The sequence below is a fragment of the Oncorhynchus masou genome, chromosome 32 (genome assembly GCF_036934945.1).
Source record: "Oncorhynchus masou masou isolate Uvic2021 chromosome 32, UVic_Omas_1.1, whole genome shotgun sequence".
In the NCBI taxonomy this organism is placed as follows: domain Eukaryota; kingdom Metazoa; phylum Chordata; class Actinopteri; order Salmoniformes; family Salmonidae; genus Oncorhynchus; species Oncorhynchus masou.
In genome coordinates this window covers 60436810-60461481 of record NC_088243.1, presented here as the reverse complement: position 1 = coordinate 60461481, position 24672 = coordinate 60436810, and the positions used below count along the sequence as shown (strand labels likewise).

The 24672-nt window shown below is 39.2% G+C and overlaps 1 protein-coding gene across 1 annotated transcript; it reads right to left on the bottom strand.

Moving 5' to 3' along the window:
• Window positions 1-465: 465 nt before the first annotated feature.
• Window positions 466-24636, bottom strand: LOC135526373 (NLR family CARD domain-containing protein 3-like). Its single transcript, XM_064954701.1, has 9 exons — window positions 24536-24636; window positions 21180-21290; window positions 19657-19729; window positions 14792-15017; window positions 8111-9908; window positions 7599-7772; window positions 7276-7449; window positions 7089-7135; window positions 466-2579 (listed from the first exon to the last, which is right to left on the bottom strand). The coding sequence occupies exons 1-9, from the start codon at window positions 24574-24576 to the stop codon at window positions 2056-2058; spliced, it is 3168 nt and encodes a 1055-aa protein (XP_064810773.1). The 5' UTR covers window positions 24577-24636; the 3' UTR covers window positions 466-2055.
• Between the last annotated feature and the right edge of the window lie 36 nt (window positions 24637-24672).

Here is a 24672-nt window from a genome sequence, read left to right as displayed (position 1 = left end):
TGCTAGCTTCGTGGCAGTGGCGTTAGCCACTATAGCCAATCGGTAGCAGCGGTGATCCGGTGCCAAGGTCCAGAGTTTACAGCAAGCTGTGAAGATTAGAAGTAGTGGCCCAGGGATTACGGCAGGAATCCAGCGTTGTTGTGGAGAGACAGTCCGATACTGGTAGATTGGCGAGTAATATCCAGGCTAAGAACAGGGCTGGTATCTGTGCAGAAGGTAAAAGTCGCTAGCAGTGTCTAACAATGACTAAATAGCTTGTAGCTAATTAGCTGGTTAGTTTCTGGAGGTTCTTGAATGTGTTCTAAAGTTTTTTTAAATAATAGCGATTCCGTATCACATTGGGTGAGGCAGGTTACCGAAAGGTATAATCGAATTAAAAATCGAAAAGAGATTGAATTAAAATATATATATATATACACAAAAAAATACAAAAGTACACGAGAGGACGAACAAAACACGACTACACTGCTACCCCATCTTGGTGGCACAAAATAATCAAAGTTCTGACTGCACACAGATGCTTTGGAAAATGGTCACAAAGTGGGACCAGTGTGTTTTTGTTTCAGGGGAAGGGGGTGGATCTGATCTCCATCACCTAGAACTTGACACTGGTTAACCTCTACAGGATCGGAGGGTTACTTAGTACCAATGGAAATATCATGGTACAGCTTTATGGACACTCAATCACTATGGTACTTTTTAATGATAAATGTACAAACATATACAGTATTATGATAAATACATTTGAAACTTGTATATCATTATGGTAAATGGTGAAATAAGTATAGCTAGTTATAATGGTAATGGCTTGGCAGATAATAAGAAAAGACAATCAGTATGTACCTGGCTTGATTAGAAGGAATATAATATCTATTATTTACAGGAAACTCATTCAACAATGTTAGATGAAGTTGTGTGGGAAAATGACTGGGGGTTAAAGAAACACAAAAGTAAACTCAAAAGGGGTGATGATATGTATCAACAGTCATTTTTATCCAAATGTGCAAATTGTCCAAACAGATCCTCAAGGTAGATGGGTGATTTTAAATATGTTATTGGACCATAAACAGATATGGCTCATTAATAAACAGATATGGCTCCTTAATAAACAGATATGGCTCATCAATAAACAGATATGGCTCATTAATAAACAGATATGGCTCATTAATAAACAGATATGGCTCATTAATAAACAGATATGGCTCATCAATAAACAGATATGGCTCATTAATAAACAGATATGGCTCCTTAATAAACAGATATGGCTCATTAACCTTTACAGTCTAAATAATAATGATTCACACTTCTTTTAGAATACATATAATAATTGATCAACCCTACAAGCAATACAAAACTATATTATTATGGTAGGAGATTATAATACGGTTTTAAATACCTATATGTGCCATAAAGGAAATCGCACTACAAACTATCACCCTCATGCACTTCAGGAATTCACAAATGTCATGGATATTTTGAAACTAGTGGATATATGAAGGCTTAAATACCCTGACCCAGTGAGATATACAGGGCAGAGGCTCAATCAAGCTAGTCGTCTTGACTATATTCTTATGTCATTCTCTCTGGCACCAGAAGTTTAAAAAGTGTTAATAGGGGACAGAATGCGGTCAGACCATCAAATAATTGGCATATATATATATATATATTACTCTTACAGTAGCATACAGACATGAAACAAAGAAACAGAGTCAAAAACATCTGGGGAAAGAACCAAAGGGAGTGACAGATATAGGGGAGGTCATCAGGAAGGTGATGGAGTCCAGGTGAGTCTCATGAGCCTCAGGTGCGGGTAATGATGGTGGCAAGTGTGCGTAATAATGAATAACCTGGCGACTTAGAGTGCCGGAGAGGAGGTGCGGGAGTAGACGTGACAATATACACTGTATGTTATCTCATAGTTTTGATGTCTTCACTATTATTCTGGAGAAAATAGTAAAAATAAAGAAAACCCGTTGAATGAGTAGGTGTGTCCAAACTTTTGACTGGTACTGTAGTTCGAAATTCCCCCAAAACCCTTGCTGGGTATTTAATCTGCTAAATTGAAAGAGACGATTCACCATTCCAAACCCTAAATCCTGGGTAGAGGGCCTCAGTGAATGTAGCGTGGAATGTATACAGATGGGTCAGTGTGCCAGAGCAGACACTGTAGAAGGACAGAGTGCCGGCCGGACAGTCCAGATATACCCCTACTCTGTATGAGTAGACTGAGGGAACGGGTATTGTAATGGTCTTATTACTATGCCGGGCAATGTAATGATCTTCAGCGCACCGCATTGTCCAGGACATACGGTTATGGCCTAGGATAGAATCATTTTCCGTTCCTTTCCTGCAGATTCCTTTGTATGCCACTCCAATATAAGCCCCAAACCCACTCCACTCTACCTCCCAGTAACAGCGCCCAGTCAGACCCTCTCGACACAGAACCTGCGGGTAACACTCAAATCTCGCTGGGTGATCAGGATACGGCTGCTCTTTCCCCCATGTGATCTTTCTGTTCTCCTTGGATAGAGTTAACAGTCTGTGTGCTGTGTTCGGTTCCAGTGTCAGCTCACATGTATCTGATGAGGGAGACAAAAATATCACAAGATGAACCTTCATAACACCAACTCTTTGAACCCCATCAAAAAGTATTTCTGCTCATAAGGAACAAGTCTTCTAATGCAAACTAATACTTATTTCACATAGGATTCACAGTATGTTGCCTGTAAAAACAATTGGCCAATGTTGGAATGCACTCTTTTCAAACCGCTCCATCTTAACCTCTTTCTTGTCTGCATTCATTGTTTATATTGCCATTGATTTGGCGGCAACTAAGCAAGAGACATTCAACTTTGACCCTGTTGTTGCGACTGTTGTCATGGTAACCTGACACAGCAAGCAGCATTGATCAAGTTCTACATTCCTTTGAACAGAATGCACCCCGAGCAGAATGCACCCCGAGCAGAATGCACCCCGAACAGAATGCACCCCGAACAGAATGCACCCCGAACAGAATGCACCCCAAACAGAATGCAATGCACTGCTTTCATTTATTCACATTCACAACAGTAAGTTAGAAGCTTGCCATACTAATTTGTAAATAATTTGTACACTGAACAAAAATATAAATGCAACATGCAACAATTTCTAAGATTTTACTGAGTTACAGTTCATATAAGGAAATCAGTCAATTTAAATCAATTCAATTTAAATACATTCGTTATTTATTCATCCTAATCTATGGATTTCACATGAATGGGAATACAGATATGCATCTATTGGTTACAGACATCTTAAAAAAAGAAGGTAGGGCGTGGATCAGAAAACCAGTCAGTATCTGGTGTGACCACCATTTGCCTCATGCCGTGTGATACATCTCCTTTGCAAAGAGTTGATCAGGCTGATGATTGTGGCCTGTGTAATGTTGTCCCACTCCTCTTCAATGGCTGTGTGCAGTTGCTGGATATTGGCGGGAACTGGAACACACTGTCGTACACGTCGACACAAAGCATCCCAAACATGCTCAATGGATGACATGTCTGGTGAGTATGCAGGCCATGGAAGAGCTGGGAAGTTTTCAGATTCCAGGATTTGCGTACAGATCCTTGCGACATCAGGCCATGCATTATCATGCTGCAATTTGAGGTGATTGTGGCGGATGAATGGAACGACAATGGGCCTCAGGATCTCTGTGCATTCAAATTCCCATTGATAGAATGTAATTGTGTTTGTTGTCTGTAGCTTTTATTTATTTAACTAAGAAAGTCAGTTAATAACAAAATCGTATTTTCAATAACTGCCTATCGGGGAACAGTTGGTGAACTGCCTTGTTCAGAAGCAGAATGACAGATTTGACCTTGTCAGCTCAGGGATTTGATCCAGCAACCTTCCAGTTATTGGCCACTAGGCTAACCACTAGGCTACCATCCACCCATTAGGCTACCTGCCGCCCACTAGCTAATGCCTGCCCTTACCATTTCCCAACCGCCACCATGGGGCACTCTGTTCACAAAGTTGTCATCAGCAAACCACTTGCCCACACAACCCCATACACACGTCTGCCATCTGCCCGGTCCAGTGGTAACCGGGATTCATCTGTGAAGAGCACACTTCTCCAGCAAGGCAGTGGACATCGAAGGTGAGAATTCTCCCACTGAAGTCAGTTACGCTGAACTGCAGTCAGGTCTAGACCCTGATGAGGATGACGAGCACGCAGATGAAACCCACAGTTTCAACAGCTGTCCGGTTGGCTGGTCTCAGACGATCCCGCAGGTGAAGACGATGGATGTGGAGGTCCTGGGCTGGCATAGTTACACGTGGTCTGCGGTTGTGAGCCCGGTTGGACGTACTGCCAAATTCTCTAAAACAACGTTGGAGGCCCTTATGGAGGAGGCTCAAAACGTGAGACATCTGTGGCATTGTGTTGTGTGACAAAACTGCACCTTTTAAAGTGGCCTTTTATTGTCCCCGGGACAAGGTGCACCTGTGTAATGATCATGCTGTTTAATCAGCTTCTTGATATGCCACACCTGTCAGGTGGGTGGATTATATTGGCAAAGGAGAAATGCTCACTAACCGGGATGTTAGCAAATTTGTGCTTAACATTTGAGAGATATAAGCTTTTTGTGCATATGAAACATTTCTGGGATCTTTCATTTCAGCTCATGGATCCAACAATTTACATGTTAAATGTATATTTTTGTTCAGTATAGTTAATTGATTATTGAATGTTATCGATGGACACAACTTTGTACAACCAAAACATAGTCTAAAAAGCCCGCGCCTGCTCAACAAACTCGAACTCGAGAACTAATTGTTTGGTTGGGCTGCTGCAGTTCGCAAACGATATGTGCTTCTCTCCATCGCAGCAGTCAAATCATTCCGCCAAGGGTCGTTCACAATCTCGTCCTATTGCGGCCGCAAATAGACTTCGTTTCAAAGGTATCAAGAAATACTCTTACTTGTAGGCTTAGTCATCACAAATGTACATTGTCTGAAGCACACTTTTGTTAGTCTCATTCACAAAGTACAGCTCCAATAGATCACCTATGGTGAACGAGAGTCTTGTAGTATCATGACTCTTTTGATGTTTTAGTTAATCGTTCGCGGGCAGGGGGTCCTGCGCGCTCTGGGCATTACTGAATTAAATCGTTTGAAAGTTTCGTTATTTTAACTGAACGAGGTTTAAAAAATCTGTTTCAATAAAAAGAGTCGAACTTCCCATCACTAATGCCTGCTAAATTAGACAGTGCGCTCCCATTAGGCCATGCACATTTTACGACGCACTTTCTACCACGTAATCTAGTCTACACAGCAGGACTATAGTGCGGTTAGGACAACAACTAGATCCAAACGTTTATCTGGTAGCGAGGAACACATGTAACCTTACGACTGGTAAATGGTGTTCCTAGAGATTGTAGATATGCTAGATATGCTTTTGTTGATGGGGAAAATGTATTTGGTGATGCCGGACACATATGGTTGGGGTTATTTTCCGTTGCCACCCACCAGAATAATCCACAACTAAGGGATACATCCCAATACAGCACAATATCGCAATACACAGACTCACAAAATTGTGTCCCACAGCTAACATAAACAAAATATTTCATGCATAGAATGTAAGGATTAGTTTCTCTGCCAGGAAAAGATTATGCCTATAGATGGTGTATTATTCATTTATGACACGTCAAATCGAGAACGGAAGGTTTAAAAAATCCAGATGTAGTTTTCATTCTGTGTTCTTTCACTTTAAAGTCAATTAAAGGCCCAGTGCAGTCAAACACATGCTTTTCTGTGTTTTATATATACTGAGTGTACAAAACATTAGGGACACCAATTGGATTTAACAAGGAACATAAATGGATCATAGCTTTCATCTGGATTCACCTGGTCAGTCTATATCATGTAAAGACCAGGTGTTTCTAATGTTTTGTACACTCAGTGTATATTTCCACACTACTAGGTTGGAATAATATTGTGAAATTGTGAAACTGATGATCGAGCCATTTTAGTGTAAGAGCTGTTTGAAAACACCACCTGCAATTCCAGTCTCTTTCAGTGGGATGGAGTTTTTGCATGCCTGGTGACATCAGTTAATAGACCAATAAGAGAGTTCCAAACCTCTCTGCCAATAACAGCTAGTTTTCAGTTTTCCCCTTCCCAGTCATCTCTCAGACAGTCCTAGCAAAATTCTTGCTTGAGAAATTGTTATTTGCTAAGAAGCTATTTATGTTTCTTGTTGACCATTTTAATTGAAAACAATCACAGTAAGGTCTTAGGCGTTACCCAAAAAGGATTTGATATTGATATTTAAAAAAAGCTGCATTGGATCTTTATTGTATTTAACCTTTATCTCTAGGCAGTGGTTATACAAAGGGTGGGTCTAATCCTGGATGGTGATTGGTTAAAACCAGTTGAATAGGGGGATAATGTTAGCTAGAAACAAAGTTCACAATCTATGTTTGTCTATGCAACTTTACACAGTTTCTAGCTAGCTTGCTGACCTTTTCTAGCTAACTACGTAGGCAAAATCAACCGTCTACTGCTTGACAGGGTAGTCCACAATGGATGGGAAACAAACCTTATCCGCATGCATTTTATATTACTTAAATATTCAATTAAAGGTCTCTAACAATGAGAAAGAGGGGAACCTGTGGGGCTTGGCTAGCAACCTCAGAAATAGAATGGATGACCAGATGTGTCGGGACTATATCCTCGTGGAAGGATGAAATAGTATGAATACATTTATGAAAATAATGTTTTTCACGAAAAATATCTAAATCATTATTTTAATGTGTTGGTAACCACTGTATAACAAGTATAATGCCCTCAAAGCCATGGTTTATAGGATATATTGGTATGGTTTGCAACACTTGTGGCAATATATTCTATAAACCACAGCTTATCTGGCATTGTCACTTAATTATCCACTGGTTGTTAGAAAGGATTTGAGGTATCCAGAGCCTTGTATAGAAATCATTTTGCCAAAAAGCAATATAGCAATGTCATCAAGCTGAACAATCTTCAAACTGTATAGGGCCCTTCATATAAAACATGTGGCCTATTCTTAAAGGTGACTGACTCACATTTCTTCAGGCCAGATTTTAGCCAGTACTCTGCATCATTGTCCACACTGTAGGAAAGAAAAAATGTCATGACAATCATCGTAAGATCTCTGAGACCATAAGAGAAACAAACTCTCCACATATCAAACTGGTATCAAACCTTATCCATGGTGAACACTAAAAAAGTAATTATTTTGCTGCCTTATACCTGAGTTTTTCCAGTTTGCAGTGTGTATCCTCCAGTTCAGCAGACAATGATTCCACACCTAAGTCTCCTGGGTGATTGTAGCTGAGGTCCAGCTCTACCAGGTGTGAAGGGTTTGACCTCAGAGCTGATGCCAGTGAAGCACAACCTTCCTCTGTGACTCCACAGAATGACAACCTGATGAGGCAGAAACTTTCCTCTCAGATATTACTCAACATTTGGTCTCTAAGATGAAGTTTCGTATTGTTAAGCCCGAAGCTGTTCATCTAAAAATCATAAAGCATGTCCCCGTTTGAAAATATTTCCCACACCCTGTAGGGACTCACCTTAGTGTCTCCAGTTTACAGTGTGGACTCCCCAGTCCAGCAGAGAGCAGCTTCACTCCTGAATCCTGCAGGTCATTGCTACTCAGGTCCAACTCTCGCAGGTGTGAGGAGTTCGAGCTGAGAGCTGAAGCCAATGCATCACAACATTTCTCTGTCAGGTTGCACCCATTTAGCCTAAAATATAATATATGTAAAACATATAAGAAGTTTTGCTCTTCTGTATGTTTTACTGTGGCAACTTATACAAGATCCGAAAATGTTTAGATTAACAAAACAAAGTTAGTGTCCAGGTTATAGTGACTATAGGCTAATAGTATACATTAAGAATAGTTCATGTAAATGTTACTTCTAAATAGCCAAATGTATGTTTTGTGTAACTTCCTCATTAATACATGTAGCATACTTCAGTTGATATAATTCCTTTTTAAGCTGACATAAATAAATCCATGGCCAATAAAAGTATTTTTTGGTATAAGTCAGTTTTCTGTTTGACAAAAGAGGTAAAATCTTACAGCGCTGTTGTGGAGGCTTTGACCACTGGCAGCAATCTCAAGAGACCTTCCTCTGATCTAGAGTATTTCCTCAGGTCAAACACATCTAACTCCTCTTCTGAGGTCAGCAACACAAAGACCAGAGCTGACCACTGTGCAGATGAAAGTTCTTGTTTGGACATGCTTCCTGATCTCAGGTAAGCTTGGATCTCCTTAACTAGAGATTGATCATTTAGCTCGTTTAGACAGTGGAACAGATTGATGCATCTCTCTGGAGAGGGATTTTCCTTGATCTTCTCTTTAATGTACTCAACTGTTTCTTCATTGGTCTGTGAGCAGCTTCCTGTCTGTGTCAGTAGACCTCGTAGGAGAGACTGATTGGACTCCATTGAGAGGCCAAGAAGGAAGCGGAGGAACAGGTCCAGGTGTCCATTGTCACTCTGTAAGGCCTTGTCCACTGCACTCTTGTGCAGGATGGTTGCAGGTGTATATTTACATATCTGAGGTTCTTTGGAGGTGGTTTGCTGTTTGTCCATAAGATTAACATTGTTATTGGTGAATGTGAGAAACACATACAACGCTGACAGAAACTCCTGAATGCTCAGATGTACAAAGCAGTACACCTTCTTCTGGTACAACCCACACTCCTCTCTGAAGATCTGTGTGCACACTCCTGAGTACACTGAAGCTTCTGTGACATCAATGCCACACTCTCTTAGGTCTTCTTCATAGAAGATCAGATTGCCCTTTTCCAGTTGTTCATAGGCCAGCCTCCCCAGGTTCATAATGATCTCTTCATCAGATGTCTCAGGTTTCTCTGCATCTTTAGAATATTTCAGGTTTTTGATTAGCTTGTTGAAGACCATGAAGTGTGAGTACATTTGGGTCAGTGTCTTGGGCATCACTCCACTTTGAGATTGACCAAGTATTCTCTCTAGAACAGTGGCTGAAATACAACTGAACACTGGTATGTGGCACATGATATAAAGGCTCCTTGATGACTTAATGTGTGAGATGATTTTGCTGGCCAGGTTCTGATCATTGATTCTCTTCCTGAAGTATTCCTCTTTCTGTGTGTTTTTGAACCCTCGTACCTCTGTCACCCTGTCAACACACTCAGGAGGGATGTTATTGGCAGCTGCAGGTCGGGAGGTTATCCACAGTTGTGCAGATGGGAGCAGATTCCCCTTGATGAGGTTTGTCAGCAACACGTCCACTGAGGTTGACTCTGTGACATCACAGCAGTTGTTATTGTTTTGGAAATCTAGAGGAAGTCGGCACTCATCCAGACCATCAAAAACAAACAGAACGTTGTACTTTTCATAATCTGTTATTCCAGATTCTTTGGTTTCCGTGAAAACGTGATGAAGAAGTTCCATCAAACTCCGTTTTTTCGACTTCATCAAATTTAGCTCCCTGAAAGGCAGTGAGAATATCAACTCGACATCTTGGTGTTCTTTTCCTTCAGCCCAATCTAGAATGAACTTCTGCACAGAGACTGTTTTTCCAATGCCAGCGACTCCCTTTGTCAGCACAGTTCTGATACCTTTGTCTTGTCCAGGTAAGGGTTGAAATATGTCATTACATTTGATTGGTGTCTCTTGTCTTGCTGATCTCCTGTATGCTGTCTCAATCTTTCTCACCTCATGTTCATTATTGATCTCTCCACTTCCACCCTCTGTGATGTAGAGCTCTGTATAGATCCTATTGAGAGGTGTCTGGTTTCCTTGTTTTGCTATTCCCTCAAACACACTCTCACACTTCTTCTTCAGGTTAGATTTGAGTTTATGTTGACACAGAGCAAGTTCACCCAAAACACCTGAAAATGCAAAATACACAAGTATATATATTAATGTACTGTACCTTGGATAAAATCAGGACTCATCTCTGAAAAAGTGTTGAATTTTATTGACAATTTCTATTTGTTTTGGGAGCGACCGCAGTTCCTAAAAAGAGACGGACTGCACCCAAACAGGAGAGGGGCTAGGATGCTGAGTGCTAACATGAAAAAAGTAGATAAAAAGTGATGGGGTATCAATCCAATTGTCATACTTGAGCAAAAGTAAAGATGCCTTAATAGAAAAGGACTCAAGTAAAAGTCACCCAGTAAAATACTACTTGAGTAAAAGTCTAAAAGTATTTGGTTGTAAATATACTTAAGTATCAAAAGTAAATGTAATTGCTAAAATGTACTTAAGTATCAAAAGTAAAAGTAAAATTATAAATAATTTCAAATTCCTTATATTAAGCAAACCAGGCGGCACCATTTAATTATTGTTTACGTTTATGGAGAAAAGCAGGTGTGTTTAATGAGTCTGTCAGATCAGAGGCAGTAGGGATGACCAGGGACGTTCTGTTGATAAGTGTGTGAATTGGACCATTTTCCTGTGCTGCTACGCATTCAAAATGTAACGAGTACTTTTGGGTGTCAGGGAAAAATGTATGGAGTAAAAAGTTTTTTAAAAAGAATGTAGTGAAGTAAAAGTAAAAGTTGTCAAAAATATAAATAGTAAAGTAAAGTACCGATACCCCAAAAAACAACTTAAGTACTTTACACCACTGCCTACTGAACATAGCATGTTTGTGTTAGAAACTCAGCTGATCTGAAATCCCGCAGGCTGTGGCCTTGGACTAATTCATGTAAATGTCAGAAGTTTGATTTGGAAAATGTATCTTTTTGGAATTCTGGCTTCTCAGATTAAAGTGGACATTTTGATTATTACTGAGACTTGGTTAAAAAAAGTATGTGCCAGACTCTGATATGTCTCTAAATCGATATAATGTTTATTTATTTGACAGAGACAGCAGAGGTGGGGGTGTCGTCATATTCATAAAGAACAACTTGAATGTTGCTGTGTGTATTACCACCTATGTCCACAAGCAATTTAACTTCTTAGGGGAAGGCCCCTTTTTAGGGGAAGGCCTCTCCACCTGAATGACGTGCCCAAAGTAAACTGCCTGTTGCTCAGGCCCTTGAAGCCAGGAAATGCATATAATTGGTATCATTGGAAAGTAAACACCTTGTATTTTGAAGAAATGTTAAAATAATGTAGGAGAATATAACACAATAGATATGATAGGAGAAAATCCAAAGAAAAACCAACCGGGTTTGTTTTTCTTTGAGAGACCATCCTCTTACAATAGCAAGTATAAGGTCATACTGAGAATTAGCTCCCTGGATGCAATTCCTATTGCTTCCACAGGGTGTCAGCAGTCTATGTTCAGGGTTTGAGGTTTCAAAAACTAATAAGAAATATCACTTTTAGTACAGGGACACAGTCTTGGAAATTCGTGTTGGCGCGTGCCATGAAGACAGGATGAACCTGCTAAACTCGGTTTCCTATTGAACATACTTCTTTCTGTAAGATTCCTTTCTCTGCATGTTGAATGAGTGGATTACTCATATCAATCGCGCCAACTAAACTGACTTTTTGGGATATAAAGAAACAATATATATATATAACAAAACGACACTACATGTTATAGCTGGGACCCTTCGGATGACAAATCAGAGGAATAAAAATAAGTGAATATTTAATCGCTATTTGTGAATTTATGAAACCTATGCTGGTGGAAAAATATTTTAAACAAATAGCAGAGAATAATGCACTTCCCGGTTCCTACTCTTTTTTTAAAAGTGAACCATTTTATACACAAGTATGTATTAAGTGCCTTGCAAAAGGAAAATGTAAAAAAATCCACAGGAGCTGAATCTTTTGTTCCAAAATGTGATACGCAACAGGACAGTTACCCGCACTGCCTTCAAACCAAGGCACACGGCCTTCTAATTATCAATAGGCTAAGTTTCAATTTGTCAATTTCAAATTATTTTCTAGCAAGTTTTATTTTCTGACAATAGTTTAAATTTAGGTGTCTTCCGCCTCCTCGTTAATTAGCTTAAGAAGTAGCCCATTTCACTCTTGCGGACAATTTATGTTTGAGGCTTTACTGAGTGACAAACTTCTCTCTTCAATGAGAGCCCAAGCCCTTGCCTACTGTTTGCCCAGATCAAGTATGAAGAAATTGCGCATCTCTAGTCAGTACAGACCTTCTGGTTGGCGCCCGCATTGCCTTCATAGGTGTTTGTCTAACAAATTGGACTCTGTACATGTGTGTGTTCCTATCAAAGTAAGTCGCTTATTTTCTGTATATCGTGTTGTCGTTTCTGCTGTAACACACCAAATCTATGTATGGATCATACTGTATTTACTGTTTTATTAACATGTTTTCAAGTACTGGTGACAAATCATGCATTCCGATTCTTGCATAGATTGTAATGGACACATATGATGTGTGTAATATACTTGAATGTTGTACTGACTGTGATGAGCTAATGCTAAGCTATTTGCCAGCTAAGTGTGGCGCCATGTTTGTTGACATCATAAATTGTATTCTGTTTGTCACGTAAGCGTCTGTCAGACCAAAGATGTTATAACAAGGGATAGTTCACTCGACTGACTTGGTGCTTTCAAGACAACTGTGGACTCAGAAAAATACTAGGTAAAATCATGACGTCAATGATATTAAGGACGGAAAGTCAGAGTTTTAGAAAGAGTTTTGAGTTCCCAAGTTGGAATTCCGAGTTGGATGACCGTTCAAAACTATTTTTCCCAGTCAGAGTTAGTTTTTTCCAGAGTTCCCAGTTGTAAAGTGGCTGTTCCACTGGATGTCAGAAGGTGAATTCACCAATTTGTAAGTCGCTCTGGATAAGAGCGTCTGCTAAATGACTTAAATGTAAATGTAAATGTTGTAAACTCCTCATCAGATTGTAACTTTCGTACCTCAGGGTTGCCAGCTCAGTGTATACACTTTTCTTGTGTTTGCCCCCCATTTATTGATAAATCCCCCACCATGGTAATATTTCCTGCATCATATCCCCCCACGATACCTTCCCCCATTTCTACCCCCCACGGACTTGAACCCCCCCCCCCCCACCCCACAAATGAAATGAACCCCCTCACAAGCCCCCCTAAAATGGTTTCATCGCTGTTCAGCTTTAACGTTACGGTTAGACAAGGAAGTAGGCCTGTATATGATGTCATGATCTGTAAAGTGAAAACATTTGATTTATTTTGTGATTTTGTCAAAAACGATAAACGACTTGTCAAGTCATGTGCTCCGGTTCTTGTATACACTGTAACAAGTACATCGATTTGTATTATACTGAAAAGTGGCTAAACTAAGTTCATATTTTTCAGGCAATGAGTGCAGCCATCTTAGACTTTGTTTATTTGCGTCTTATAGTGAATGGCATTCTGGGATTAGAGCGTTTTCACTTGTCAAACGTAAACAAATGCAACTGCCATCATAAAGAATTTAGCTGTTGTTAGCTTAACTGACACGCATTTATTTTCTAAACAACATTATATTAGTCTCTTGTGCTCACCAGAGATGTGGTACATTGTAAACAAATCTAGCTGTTAGGTCGCTTAATTATGTTTGTTTTTTTGTCAGCACAACCTGTTATTTAGACTGGTTTATGGAATGAGTTTGGCTGTGGATGTGTTCCGTGTGATGCTTGGATAGTAAAGTTTGCATTTATCTTTTACATTAAAAGGTCAAATTAAGGAATAAAGTTTGAGACCTTTATTATACACCAGTGCAAAAATATATTTAGATGCTGTTCAGACAACAATGGTGTTAAGACGAGTTTGTTGCAACATATGTTCAGTTGCTACTGTTCCAAGAACGTATTTGAGATTGTACGCTGCAGGAACCACACAACAATCTCGCCTTTCAGAAATATTAGAATCACTGGAAAACTCTCAGCTAAGACCTTTTTTAACGTCAAGTTATATTCTTAATGTATAGCAGTCCGGTTTTAGACCTGGACATAGCACCATAACAGCAGCTACGCTTGTCTTAAATTATATATTAAATTGCTTAGATCATAGTGATCACTGTGCTGCTATATTTATAGACCTATCCAAGGCCTCTGGTACTGTTGACCATCATCTACTCATTCAGAAGTTTTCTAAAATGGACCTCGACCAGGCTGACAAGGCTATGTTGGAGCTGCATTCTGATTTTGTTGCCTTGCAGAAAGTCCTTGTTGATTTAAAATTGGTACTTAATGCGGGAAAAACTAAATGTTTGCTGTTCTCGAATTCTCATAGAAATATTTCAGATGGCTTACACATTTATGCATTGGATGGTTCTTTCATTGAGCAAATTCCAACATATACAGTAAATATCTGCGCTTTTGGATTGATAATAATTTGCAGTTTAAAACCAGTACAGAGCTAGTTAAGGAGCTGGGATTTAAAGTGGGCTTCTTTTATAGAAATAGATCATGCCTCTCCCTGAACAGCATGAGGAAGATTGTACATTCAACTTTCTTGCCAGTTCTTGACTGGTGACATAACCGGCGACCCATGGGCCTGATAAAATTATATATTTTATGATTTTTGCGCAATTTCTCTGTTATACTTATCTATAATGATCCTTTGGCTAATCAGAAGTCAACGGCCACAGTCATCAGTTAGACAGCCAAGATCATGGATCGTACATTTTTTTAAAGGGTGCCTATAAACGTATAAAGAGCACATTCTACATTGTCACCTCAATCAAAACTTCATATGTTTGGACAGCTAAAACCATAATTTGGTCAAACAGTTAAGTGCATTATCCTCATGATTCCTGTAATGAAAGTGTCTGCCCTGTGGGCATAAAAGATTGTAAAGACTATCAGAGAACCCTTACTTTTCTCCAGTGTGTCAGCGAGCTCCTGCTGGTCCATGTTCCTCAGAATTTGCAGTGTGATCTTCAGAGCCCCCTCTCTGGCACTGCTGTCCTGCCTCACTTCTTTGGCATCCACTAATTCTTCATCCTCCTGATTCTCAATGCATTCTGGAAGATCTGGACTCAAAATGTTCTTGAATCTCTTCAGTTCTCTCTTCACAAAAGTGATGATGTTGTCTTCAAGCGACTAAAACAAACAATAATTGTTTTATTATAACCAACACTAAGGGTGATATTTTCGCTATGCAAAACAAAACAGTGAGAAAAGTTGCCCAAAATTGCTAGAATGACTAAATAGAAAAGAGAAGACAATAACTGTTTTAAATATTGGGGCATTCCATTTGAATTTGTTAAAAAATATACAATTGTGATGTTTTGGATCTCCCTCAACTGAAATCCATAGAAAGCTCCTTTGGGGAATGATGTTAGGCATACGTTTGAAATCAGCATTCAAAATTACCCAAAATAATTATCAAGAATAAATTCAAAGGACAATGCTTTTTTTTAAACCAAATCTCTATGTTATAGAAGTGTCCAGATTATTATTTTATTTTTTAAATGAACCCCACCAGCAATATACTTCCTCAGGAGCATTCTGCAGTATGGGGGCATGGATAAAACATGAACAAACCCACTGGGCATAAACTGGCTATATCAACGTTGTTTCAACGTAATTTGTTGACGTATTGGGACATGAAATCTATGTTCAAAATACATCAGATTTTTTCAAGGTAATCAACCTGTTTTGAGGGTTATGTCTTCATGGTAATCAATTTTTAACATAAGACTAATGTAAAATATGGTGAATTTGTACCGTTGGAACAACATCAGATCTTCAATGTAATTTTCACTATAAGAAAACGACTCAAGGCTGGGCAGCACCTCCTACTGGAGAGTTGATCTATCTACAGCTATTCCTTCGGTCTCCCATTCAGGGTTTTGAACCAAACCCCTTTGATATTTGTCAATGACTATAATCAATGTTCTATCCTGAGAATGATTGTTGAAAAACCTTTACTTAATAGATTCACTGTTGGTATCGAAGTCATTCCAAAGGGTAGGTTCAACAGAGCAAATTAAATGTAAACATACATTAGCAATTATATATCAGTAAAACTGTACCTATCAATAAATACATGTTTAAACAATACACACAATCCAGAAAAATTAAGAAATATCAGCACAAGCAATGTCAGAGACCGGAATATAAATATATACTTTATACATATAATGTATATAAATATATATACATATAATGGTGTGTAAAGACAGTACAATGCCCTGCTGAATTATTGGAACCGTAGTTAAATATGGATAAAAAAGGCTGTTGTTTATCAGCTTGATATTACACTCAAAATATCATATGAACCTAAACTTTAATTGAGTTAAATGATTTTATCCAAAAACATGTATGTCGCCTCCCGGGTGGCGCAGTGGTCTAAGGCTGTGCCACCAGAGATTCTGGGTTCGAGCCCAGGCTCTGCTGCAGCCGGCCGCGACCAGGAGGTCCATGTCCACAATTGTCTCATCGCACACTAGCGACTCCTGTGGCGGGCCAGGCGCAGTGCACACTGACCAGGTCGCCAGGTGTACAGTGTATCCTCTGACTCATTGGTGCGGCTGGCTTCAGGGTTGAATGTGCGTTGTGTCAAGAAGCAGTGCGGCTAAGTTGGGTTTTGTTTTGGAGGACGCATGGCTCTCAACCTTCGCGTCTCCCGATTCCGTACGGGAGTTGCAGCGATGAGACAAAACTGTAACTACTACCAATTGGATACCACGAAAAGAACATGCAGGTCACAATTATTGGCACCTCTGCCTTTAGTACTTTGTGCACCCACCCTTTGCCAAGATAAAAGCTCTGAGTTGTCTCCTGTTCGATGAGGTGGGAGAATCCATAGGAAGGGATTTGAGACCATACAGAAACTCTCCAGATCATTGAGAGTCCTTGTTCCTCGCTTGTGAACTCTTCAGCTCACCACACAGGTTTTCAATGGGGTTTAGGTCATGGTCCTGGGATGGACATTGCAAAAGCTTGATTCTATGGTCAGTGAACAATTTTAAGTGTAGATTTGGAGGTATTGCTTTGGTACTTTGTCCTGCTGGAAGATCCAACAACGACCCAGTTTTAGCCTCCTTGTAGAGGCAGACAGGTGTTGGCCTAAACTCTCCTGGTACTTGATGGAGTCCATGATGCAATCTATCCTAACAATGTTCCCAAGGCCTTTGGAAGTAAAACAGCTCCACAACATCACAGATCCACCACCATACTTCACAGTGGGAATTAGGTTATTTTCAGCATGACCATGGGTCTTTTTACACCATACCCACCTGTTGTTTGTTGCTAAAAAGCTATATTTTAGTCCCATCAGGCCATAGTACCTGGTTCCAATCCAAGTTCCAATGACATTTAGCAAACTCCAGGTGCTTACATTTGTGGTTTGGTGACGGCAGAGTCATTTTTATGGCTACCCTTATAACATGTTGGCATGGAGTTGGCATCTAATTGTAGTTTTGCAAACTTTTGTAAGAAAATATAGACCTTAATGTTAAGGATATCTTACAAAGTAATGTAACAGTATTTATTCAACCTTAAAATTAGTAACACATCCATGTCCAAATGTTGAGGTTACTGTAACAATGAATGTCTTCTTGTGTAATCATAGAAAGGGAGCATGTTCAGGGTCGCAGGTCTGTGGAAATCTTCACAATCGTTACAATAATCTGCACAGAATTTCAAACAGCAATGTTCTTTAATGTAATCTGAACAGCAATCCAGGTCATTTGGTTGTACTATTAGATGAAGCACAGTGATAATACATTAAGCCGTTGTATAAATAGACAAAATATCTGACGTATTCCTATTTTAACTTCGCTGGGCTTTTAAATGGTTGAAAGTGCAGTGATCACACATTTAGGTGAAAACTAAACTAAAAAACAGACGTACATTTTCCATTGGAATTTGGTTGAGCTTTTAGGTGGTTGAAATAATTGGGAATTCAACAAACTTTTGGCTGTCTTTTTGAGTGGAAAATAGGTTGGAATCTCATTGATCAACATATGTAGCAAATATTTACAAATTCTCCATGTGGAAATGGCATGGTTTGCCCAGTGGGAAGGCTCCAAAAATAGTCAAAAACATCATTTTAGAAACGGCAAACTCTCCGTATGTACGATCTTAATTTGATCACCCTGTAACACATCCGGCTGTGATTGGGAGTCCCATAGGGTGGTGCACAATTGGCCCAGCATTGTCCAAGCTTGGCCGGGGTAGGCCGTCATTGTAAATGAGAATTTGTTCTTAACTGACTTGCCTAGTTAAATAAAGGTTAAATAAAAGTTTTTAAAATATGTTAAACCCTAATTTTGACGTCATAGGAACAACATCTGTTCATTTTTTTAAGTCATGTCTCCCTCCGTCCTCTACCTTTTCTAAATAAGTCCATTTTTTATTAACACACTGACGTTGTTTGCATTTCGATATCATAGAGTTTGCGTTATAAGCAGATTTACGTGGACATGTCATTGTTTCACCCCTGCCTTCACCCGACAGTTGTCTGCCATCTGGCAATGGCACATCGAAACCTAAACTATATCGAAACAAATTTCACACATAGGCCTATAATAGTAGAGACAAAGCCTAAAGACAATGTTACATTAACAATAGTCCGATGTTTGACAATATTATCAATTGTCCTGTGAATGAAGAGACTAATGAACAGTGCAGCATGTGTAATTGCATAGAATGGAACAGAGTTTACTAAAAAGCGACTGTTTCCAGTCATCCTATAGAGGTTCATTAAGGTCACACTTTTTGATTTATATAACCTGGTGGTGGTCCAAACAGAGGATCCACTTCGGGAAAGTTGTATTCCTGGTCGTAATGTTGGTAAGTTGCCGTTGCTCTTATATCCAATAGTTCTTCCCGGCTGTATGTAATAAGACTTAATATTTCCTGGGGTAACAGTGTAAGAAATAATACATAAAAAACAAAATACTGCATAGTTTCCTAAGAACGAAAAGTGAGGCGACCATCTCTGTCGGCGCCATGATCTCATGGTGAGACTTGCCAGAGACTTGCATTGAGAGACTTACATCGAACTACTTCCCATAGACGGATTGAGTGGTTTCAACAGAGAGACGACAGAGTAAGACATCTACGCGTAAATATATGTAGCATTTCTAATGCGAATGAGCAGTTGTTAGGGTGCTAAATATTCCTATTTACAGTAAGCATCGTTTCCAAATGTACGTACGATAAGTCTTTGTCTCTCTCGCTCTTTATCTTTCCCCACACCTTTCCATTGTGTAACAAGCCATCCTATCGGGTTAGTCCACTAGGGACTGTTTTCATTGCATTATGTTAGTAATCAATATCCTATGTGTGTGTGTTTTTGTATTTCTGTGTGATTATTTTGTTAGTTAGTAAATAAACTTGTTTTTAACTCATTTTTTTAACTAGATTCATCTAGATTAGATTCAGGTTAGTGTATGTGCAGATTCATGAAGTTAACGACATTCAGAATGAGATTGATATGAGAAAATTATTATTTGATGACTGGTATGAAATCAATATGTTCTTGAGTTAATTCGGGAAAAGGTAACTCATTGAATAAACTCTTCCTGTGGTGCCCCAAATTCCTAATGAGTTCATTGTCACATGATTCATTTAATAGAGTAATAATTAAATGTAGTAAGTAATTATTCGATGAATAGCATTCATTACATTAATGATAGTCACGTCACGACAACTCCCAACCAATATTTAATATCAGAGATGACAGGAGTTGGAACCACCACAGTATGTGCAAAGAAAGAAGCCAACTCACCTTAAATATGAAGGACAGATCTGTTTGACTCTGATAACTGGGAATCTCTGACTTTAATCTCTCCTGTTGGTATCTGGAAGAAAAACATTACGTTCATTTTGACAAACTATGCCGGACACAAAGAGCATGATACGTGCCAAAGAATTTCAATGAAACTAGGCGCAGGGAGATTGGAGTAAATTGAGCCAAAGGGGTAAGTTGGGCCACCCTTGTTTAAAGGAAACCACACACAAAATTAATAATTTCACCAAATACAGTGAGCTACAGAAATACAGTGAGCATCCAACAAGCTTGTAGTCACAAAACACTGAGTAAAATTAATTTATTGTGTTAGAGGTTTCATAATGCTTGTATCCAAACCAGAGTTTCCCGAACGAGGGGTGGCAAGAGAAAATGTGTGGCTGGTTCATAGAACCGGGGTTACGTCAGTAAACTCTGGTTGCCGCTAGATGATGTTGTGATAAACTATAATCCATACTTTCAACTGTACTGATGGTCTGAAAGGTATAGAGTAAAGTAGAACAGGTTAAAGGGGCTTGTACTCTGCTCACACCAGCAAAGACTTAGGCTTCCAGTGTCGTAGCATGTAAAAACCCTACTGTTTTCTCGACGCCCTAGTAAATCTCCTGGGCAATTCCACGCCAGAAAGGCCCAAAAATGGATCTGCCAATTCATACATATATACTTCATTGGGAGGAAGGATGTTTGATATGCTTTCAACATTTTTATCACAAACCATTTTAGGCCCTTTTTAGACCTATAACATGCATCCTGTAAGACCTAATGATCCATGAGCCGTACTTGATGGACAACATATTGGTGTCATTAACCTCCCTATTATGTGCTCTAAAATATGAAATATGCCTACATTCTGAAATACAAAAAAATCACATTAATTTATTCATTAAACAAAGTACCCATTTTGAGTTTGTTAATTTTTAGAGATATCCTTTTACGACAAGTACATCACATTTCCAGAGTGTCAATTTTATGAGCACCACCAACACAGTGAATGGGAAAAGGGATTCAAATGTAACTCCCTGATGATTTGCTGAAGGGGATTGGTTAATCAGTTGTAGAAAGACCAACCAATAGATTGTGAGTGTATGTTACACTGACCAATGGAGTTTGTAAACACAACAATAACATAATATGACAGGTTACATGAGTTACGTGGAACTGACCAATTGTTTTTAATTCCCAGGCCAATTGATTGTGTGTGTCATGCATATATGCTTCAAATGGTTAAAAAACTATAGAGAATATTACAACCTGACATTGTAAACAGACAGACACAAAAAATAATGAGAGAGTAACTTTCTAGAGGAAATAGTTGATAATGACTTCCTAATTCATACAATTAGCATAATATCAACAGCAACAATTTGTTCAGATAAAAAGTATCCAAGTTGTGTGCTTTGTGATTCCATAGACAGAGAGGAGTCATAAATAATTTCCAAAGATTAGATGTGGGGGGTGGGAAAGATGGAGGGTGGATTATAGGATATGTCAGACATTCTTACCTTTGAGCAGTTGGGAAGTCTCTAAATTGTAATGGAAAATCCATAGAATGATCACTCTGCATGGACGTACAGCTGGGTACAGGTGAGTCTGTTATCTCCTGGTGGATTGGGCTTCAACACACATATATAACAGTAACTAAAAACACGTTGTTATTTCTAAACAAGTTTGGAACACTACATGCTTGATAATAAGGGGGAAATGTTACCCTGTTTCTGTCTATTTTCCCTTTCAATTTATTTTGATATTTTTAAAGGGGTTATAGGGGGAGATACAGCAAAAAAGTCATAGGTGGGGTGAGATTTGATCCCTTTCCACTTGGGTTAGGGAGACAGTGAAACTACTGCTGCGCCACACTCGTATCTAATCCGCCTGGCGACACCACATTACTGCCAATCTCTGAGATTAAATATAATTTCACAGTCAATCTGTCAATCTGTCAACCTGACTGGTTGTATCACTGCCTGGTAGGGCAACTGCTCAGCCTCCGACCGCAAGGCACTACAGAGGGTAGTGGGTACGGTCCAGTACATCACTGGGGCCAAGCTTCCTGCCATCCAGGACCTCTATACAACGCTGTATCAGAGGATGGCCTTAAAAATGGTCAAAAGCTCCAGCCACCCTAGTCATAGACTGTTCTCTCTACTACCGCACGGCAAGCGGTACCGGAGTGCCAAGTCTAGGTCCAAGAGGCTTCTAAACAGCTTCTACCGCCAAGCTATAAGACAGCCTGGAGGTGTTTTGGATCATTGTCCTGTTGAAAAACAAATGATAGTACCACTAAGCCCAAACCAGATGGGATGGCGTATCCCTGCCATGCTGGTTAAGTGTGCTTTGAATTCTAAATAAATCACAGACCGTGTCACCAGCAAAACACCCCCACACCATCACACCTCCTCCTCCATGCTTTATGGTGGGAAATACACATGCGGAAATCATCCGTTTACCCACACAAAGACATGGCGGTTGGAAATAAAAGTCTCCAATTTGGACTCCAGACCAAACGATACATTTCCACCGGTCTAATGTCCATTGCTCATGTTTCTTGGCCAAAGCAAGTCTCTTATTATTATTGGTGTCCATCAGTTGTGTTTTTTGTAGCAATTAGACCGTGAAGACCTGATTCACACAGTCTCCTCTGAACAGTTGATGTTGAGATGTGTCTGTTACTTGAACTCTGTGAAGCATTTATTTGGGCTGCAATTTCTGAGGCTGGTAATTCTAATGAACTTATCTTCTGCAGCAGAGGTAACTCTGGGTCTTCCATTCCTGTGGATGTCCTCATGAAAGCCAGTTTCATCATAGCGCTTGATGTTTTTTGTGACTGCACTTGAAGAAACTTTCAAAGTTCTTGAAATTTTCCCTATAGACTGATCTTCATGTAAAGTAATGATGAACTGTTATTTCTCATTGCTTATTTGAGCTGTTCTTGCCATAATATGGACTTGGTCTTTTACCAAATAATGCTATTTTCTGTATACTACCACTACCATGTCACAACACAACTGAAGGAAAGAAGGAAAGAAGGAAAGAAATTCTAACAAATTATATTTTAAGAAGGCACACCTGTTACTTGAAATACATTCCAGGTGACTACCTCATGAAGCTGGTTGAGATAATGCCAAGAGTGTGCATGTCTGTCATCAAGGCAAAGGGTGGCTATTTGAAGAATCTCAAATGTAAAAAATATTTTGATTTGTTTAACACTTTTTTGGTTACCCCATGATTCCATGTGTTATTTCATAGTGTTGATGTCTTCATTATTATTCTACAATGTATAAATAGTAAAAATGAAGAAAAACCCTTGAATGGGTAGGTGTTCTAAAACTTTTGACTGATAGTGTACATATTACCTCAATTACTTCGACTAACCAGTTCCCCCGCACATTGACTCTGTACCGGTACCCCCTATAGGTAGTCTCGCTATTGTTATTTTACTGCTGCTCTTTAACTACTTGCTACTTCTATTTCTTAATCTTATTTGTATTTTTTTAAACAAGCATTGTTGGTTAGGGGCGCGTAAGTAACCATTTCACTGTATGGTCTACACCTGTTGTATTTGGCGCATGTGACTTATAAAATTAGATTTGTTCAAATTTGATTTGATCAGTTCACAGTCGTCTTGACACTTTCCTATGTGCAGCGCAGGTCAGGAATATTTTTGTATCCAAAAAATGTAACATGTGCTGACTGGAGCTGATGCTATGATGAATCATTTATCATATTTCCCCTCTTCCAGGTACACATTCATAATAATATATCTTTTTAAATGGCAATATGTTACAGGCGTTTGTGTGTGCCATGTACACGTTTTTGGGTGTTTTGTGTTATAGAATATTGAAATTGTATAGAAATGCAGTAGTTGAGCTTACTTTTTATTTGTGAGAATTACAAAACATCTTGGGATAATTATAGGAGCTGATAGACATTCTTACCTTTGAGCAAATGGGATGTCTCTAAATCTAAATGGTAAATCCAACTAATCTTTTAGGGTTACCAAGTCTCTTAATCTACCATTAGACGCCATCTCTGAAATAGCAGAATCCACTGAATTTGAAGGGATGTCCATATACTTTTGTATATCTAGTGTATAATGCATTGCAACAGTGCTCGGGTGAAATTGGTATCTCAAAGCAGAAAAACAATAATTTGAGATCAAAAGATCATTCAAGTTTGGATTTGGTAATCAATTTTGGAATTGATTTTATAAGTTAGCAATAGGATTGTTTTAATGCCACAAAAATTAGGATATTGATCCCATCAGAAGGGGGGATTCAGGGTGGATTCAGAAAGGTGAAATGTAGTGTAATTGAGACATTTCAGTGTAACTAATATGGGGATCTTTGTAAAATGTCCTACCCGAAGGTTACCAACTGTATCCCCCTACACCTTCATGTAAAATACAAATGGTTTTATTTTCCTAGGCAAGTTCTTATTTACAATGATGGCCTAGGAACAGTGGGTTAACTGCCTTCTTCAGGGGCAGAACAACAGATTTTTACCTTGTCAGCTCGGGGATATGATCTAACACCCGTTCGGTTACTGGCCCAACGCTCTAACCGCTTGGCTTCCTGCTGCCATAATATATTACACCAATGTGATTTTATTGATCCAGGAAATTAATTTGTTTATTCTTTTCAGACACCTAAATAACTCTAAACCTAACAAGCTTAATTTCTATGCACCCATGTAAAAATGTAGACATACATATTCAGATGCACACACACACACACACACACACACACACACACACACACACACACACACACACACACACACACACACACACACACACACACACACACACACACACACACACACACACACACACACACACACACATATAATAATTTCTTACTTGTGCTGTGTTTCTTCCCCTCTGTCCTCTGAACTGTCCATCTTGTTCCTCTGATGGGTGTAGAAGAGTGGTTGTTTTTCCAATGTACTAAACAATTCTCTAATGTGACGTAGATCACTGCTCCTAGCATTCTTTGG

Bases quoted from the DNA above. Each gene is read 5' to 3' on its own strand.
- LOC135526373 (XM_064954701.1), bottom strand. From the start codon at position 24,576: ATGGACAGTTCAGAGGACAGAGGGGAAGAAACACAGCACAA. The intron at 19,730-21,179 runs GTAAGAATGTCT...TTTTTCTTCCAG, and splicing joins GACTTCCCAACTGCTCAAAG to ATACCAACAGGAGAGATTAA. The intron at 9,909-14,791 runs GTAAGGGTTCTC...TTGCATTTTCAG, and splicing joins CGCTGACACACTGGAGAAAA to GTGTTTTGGGTGAACTTGCT.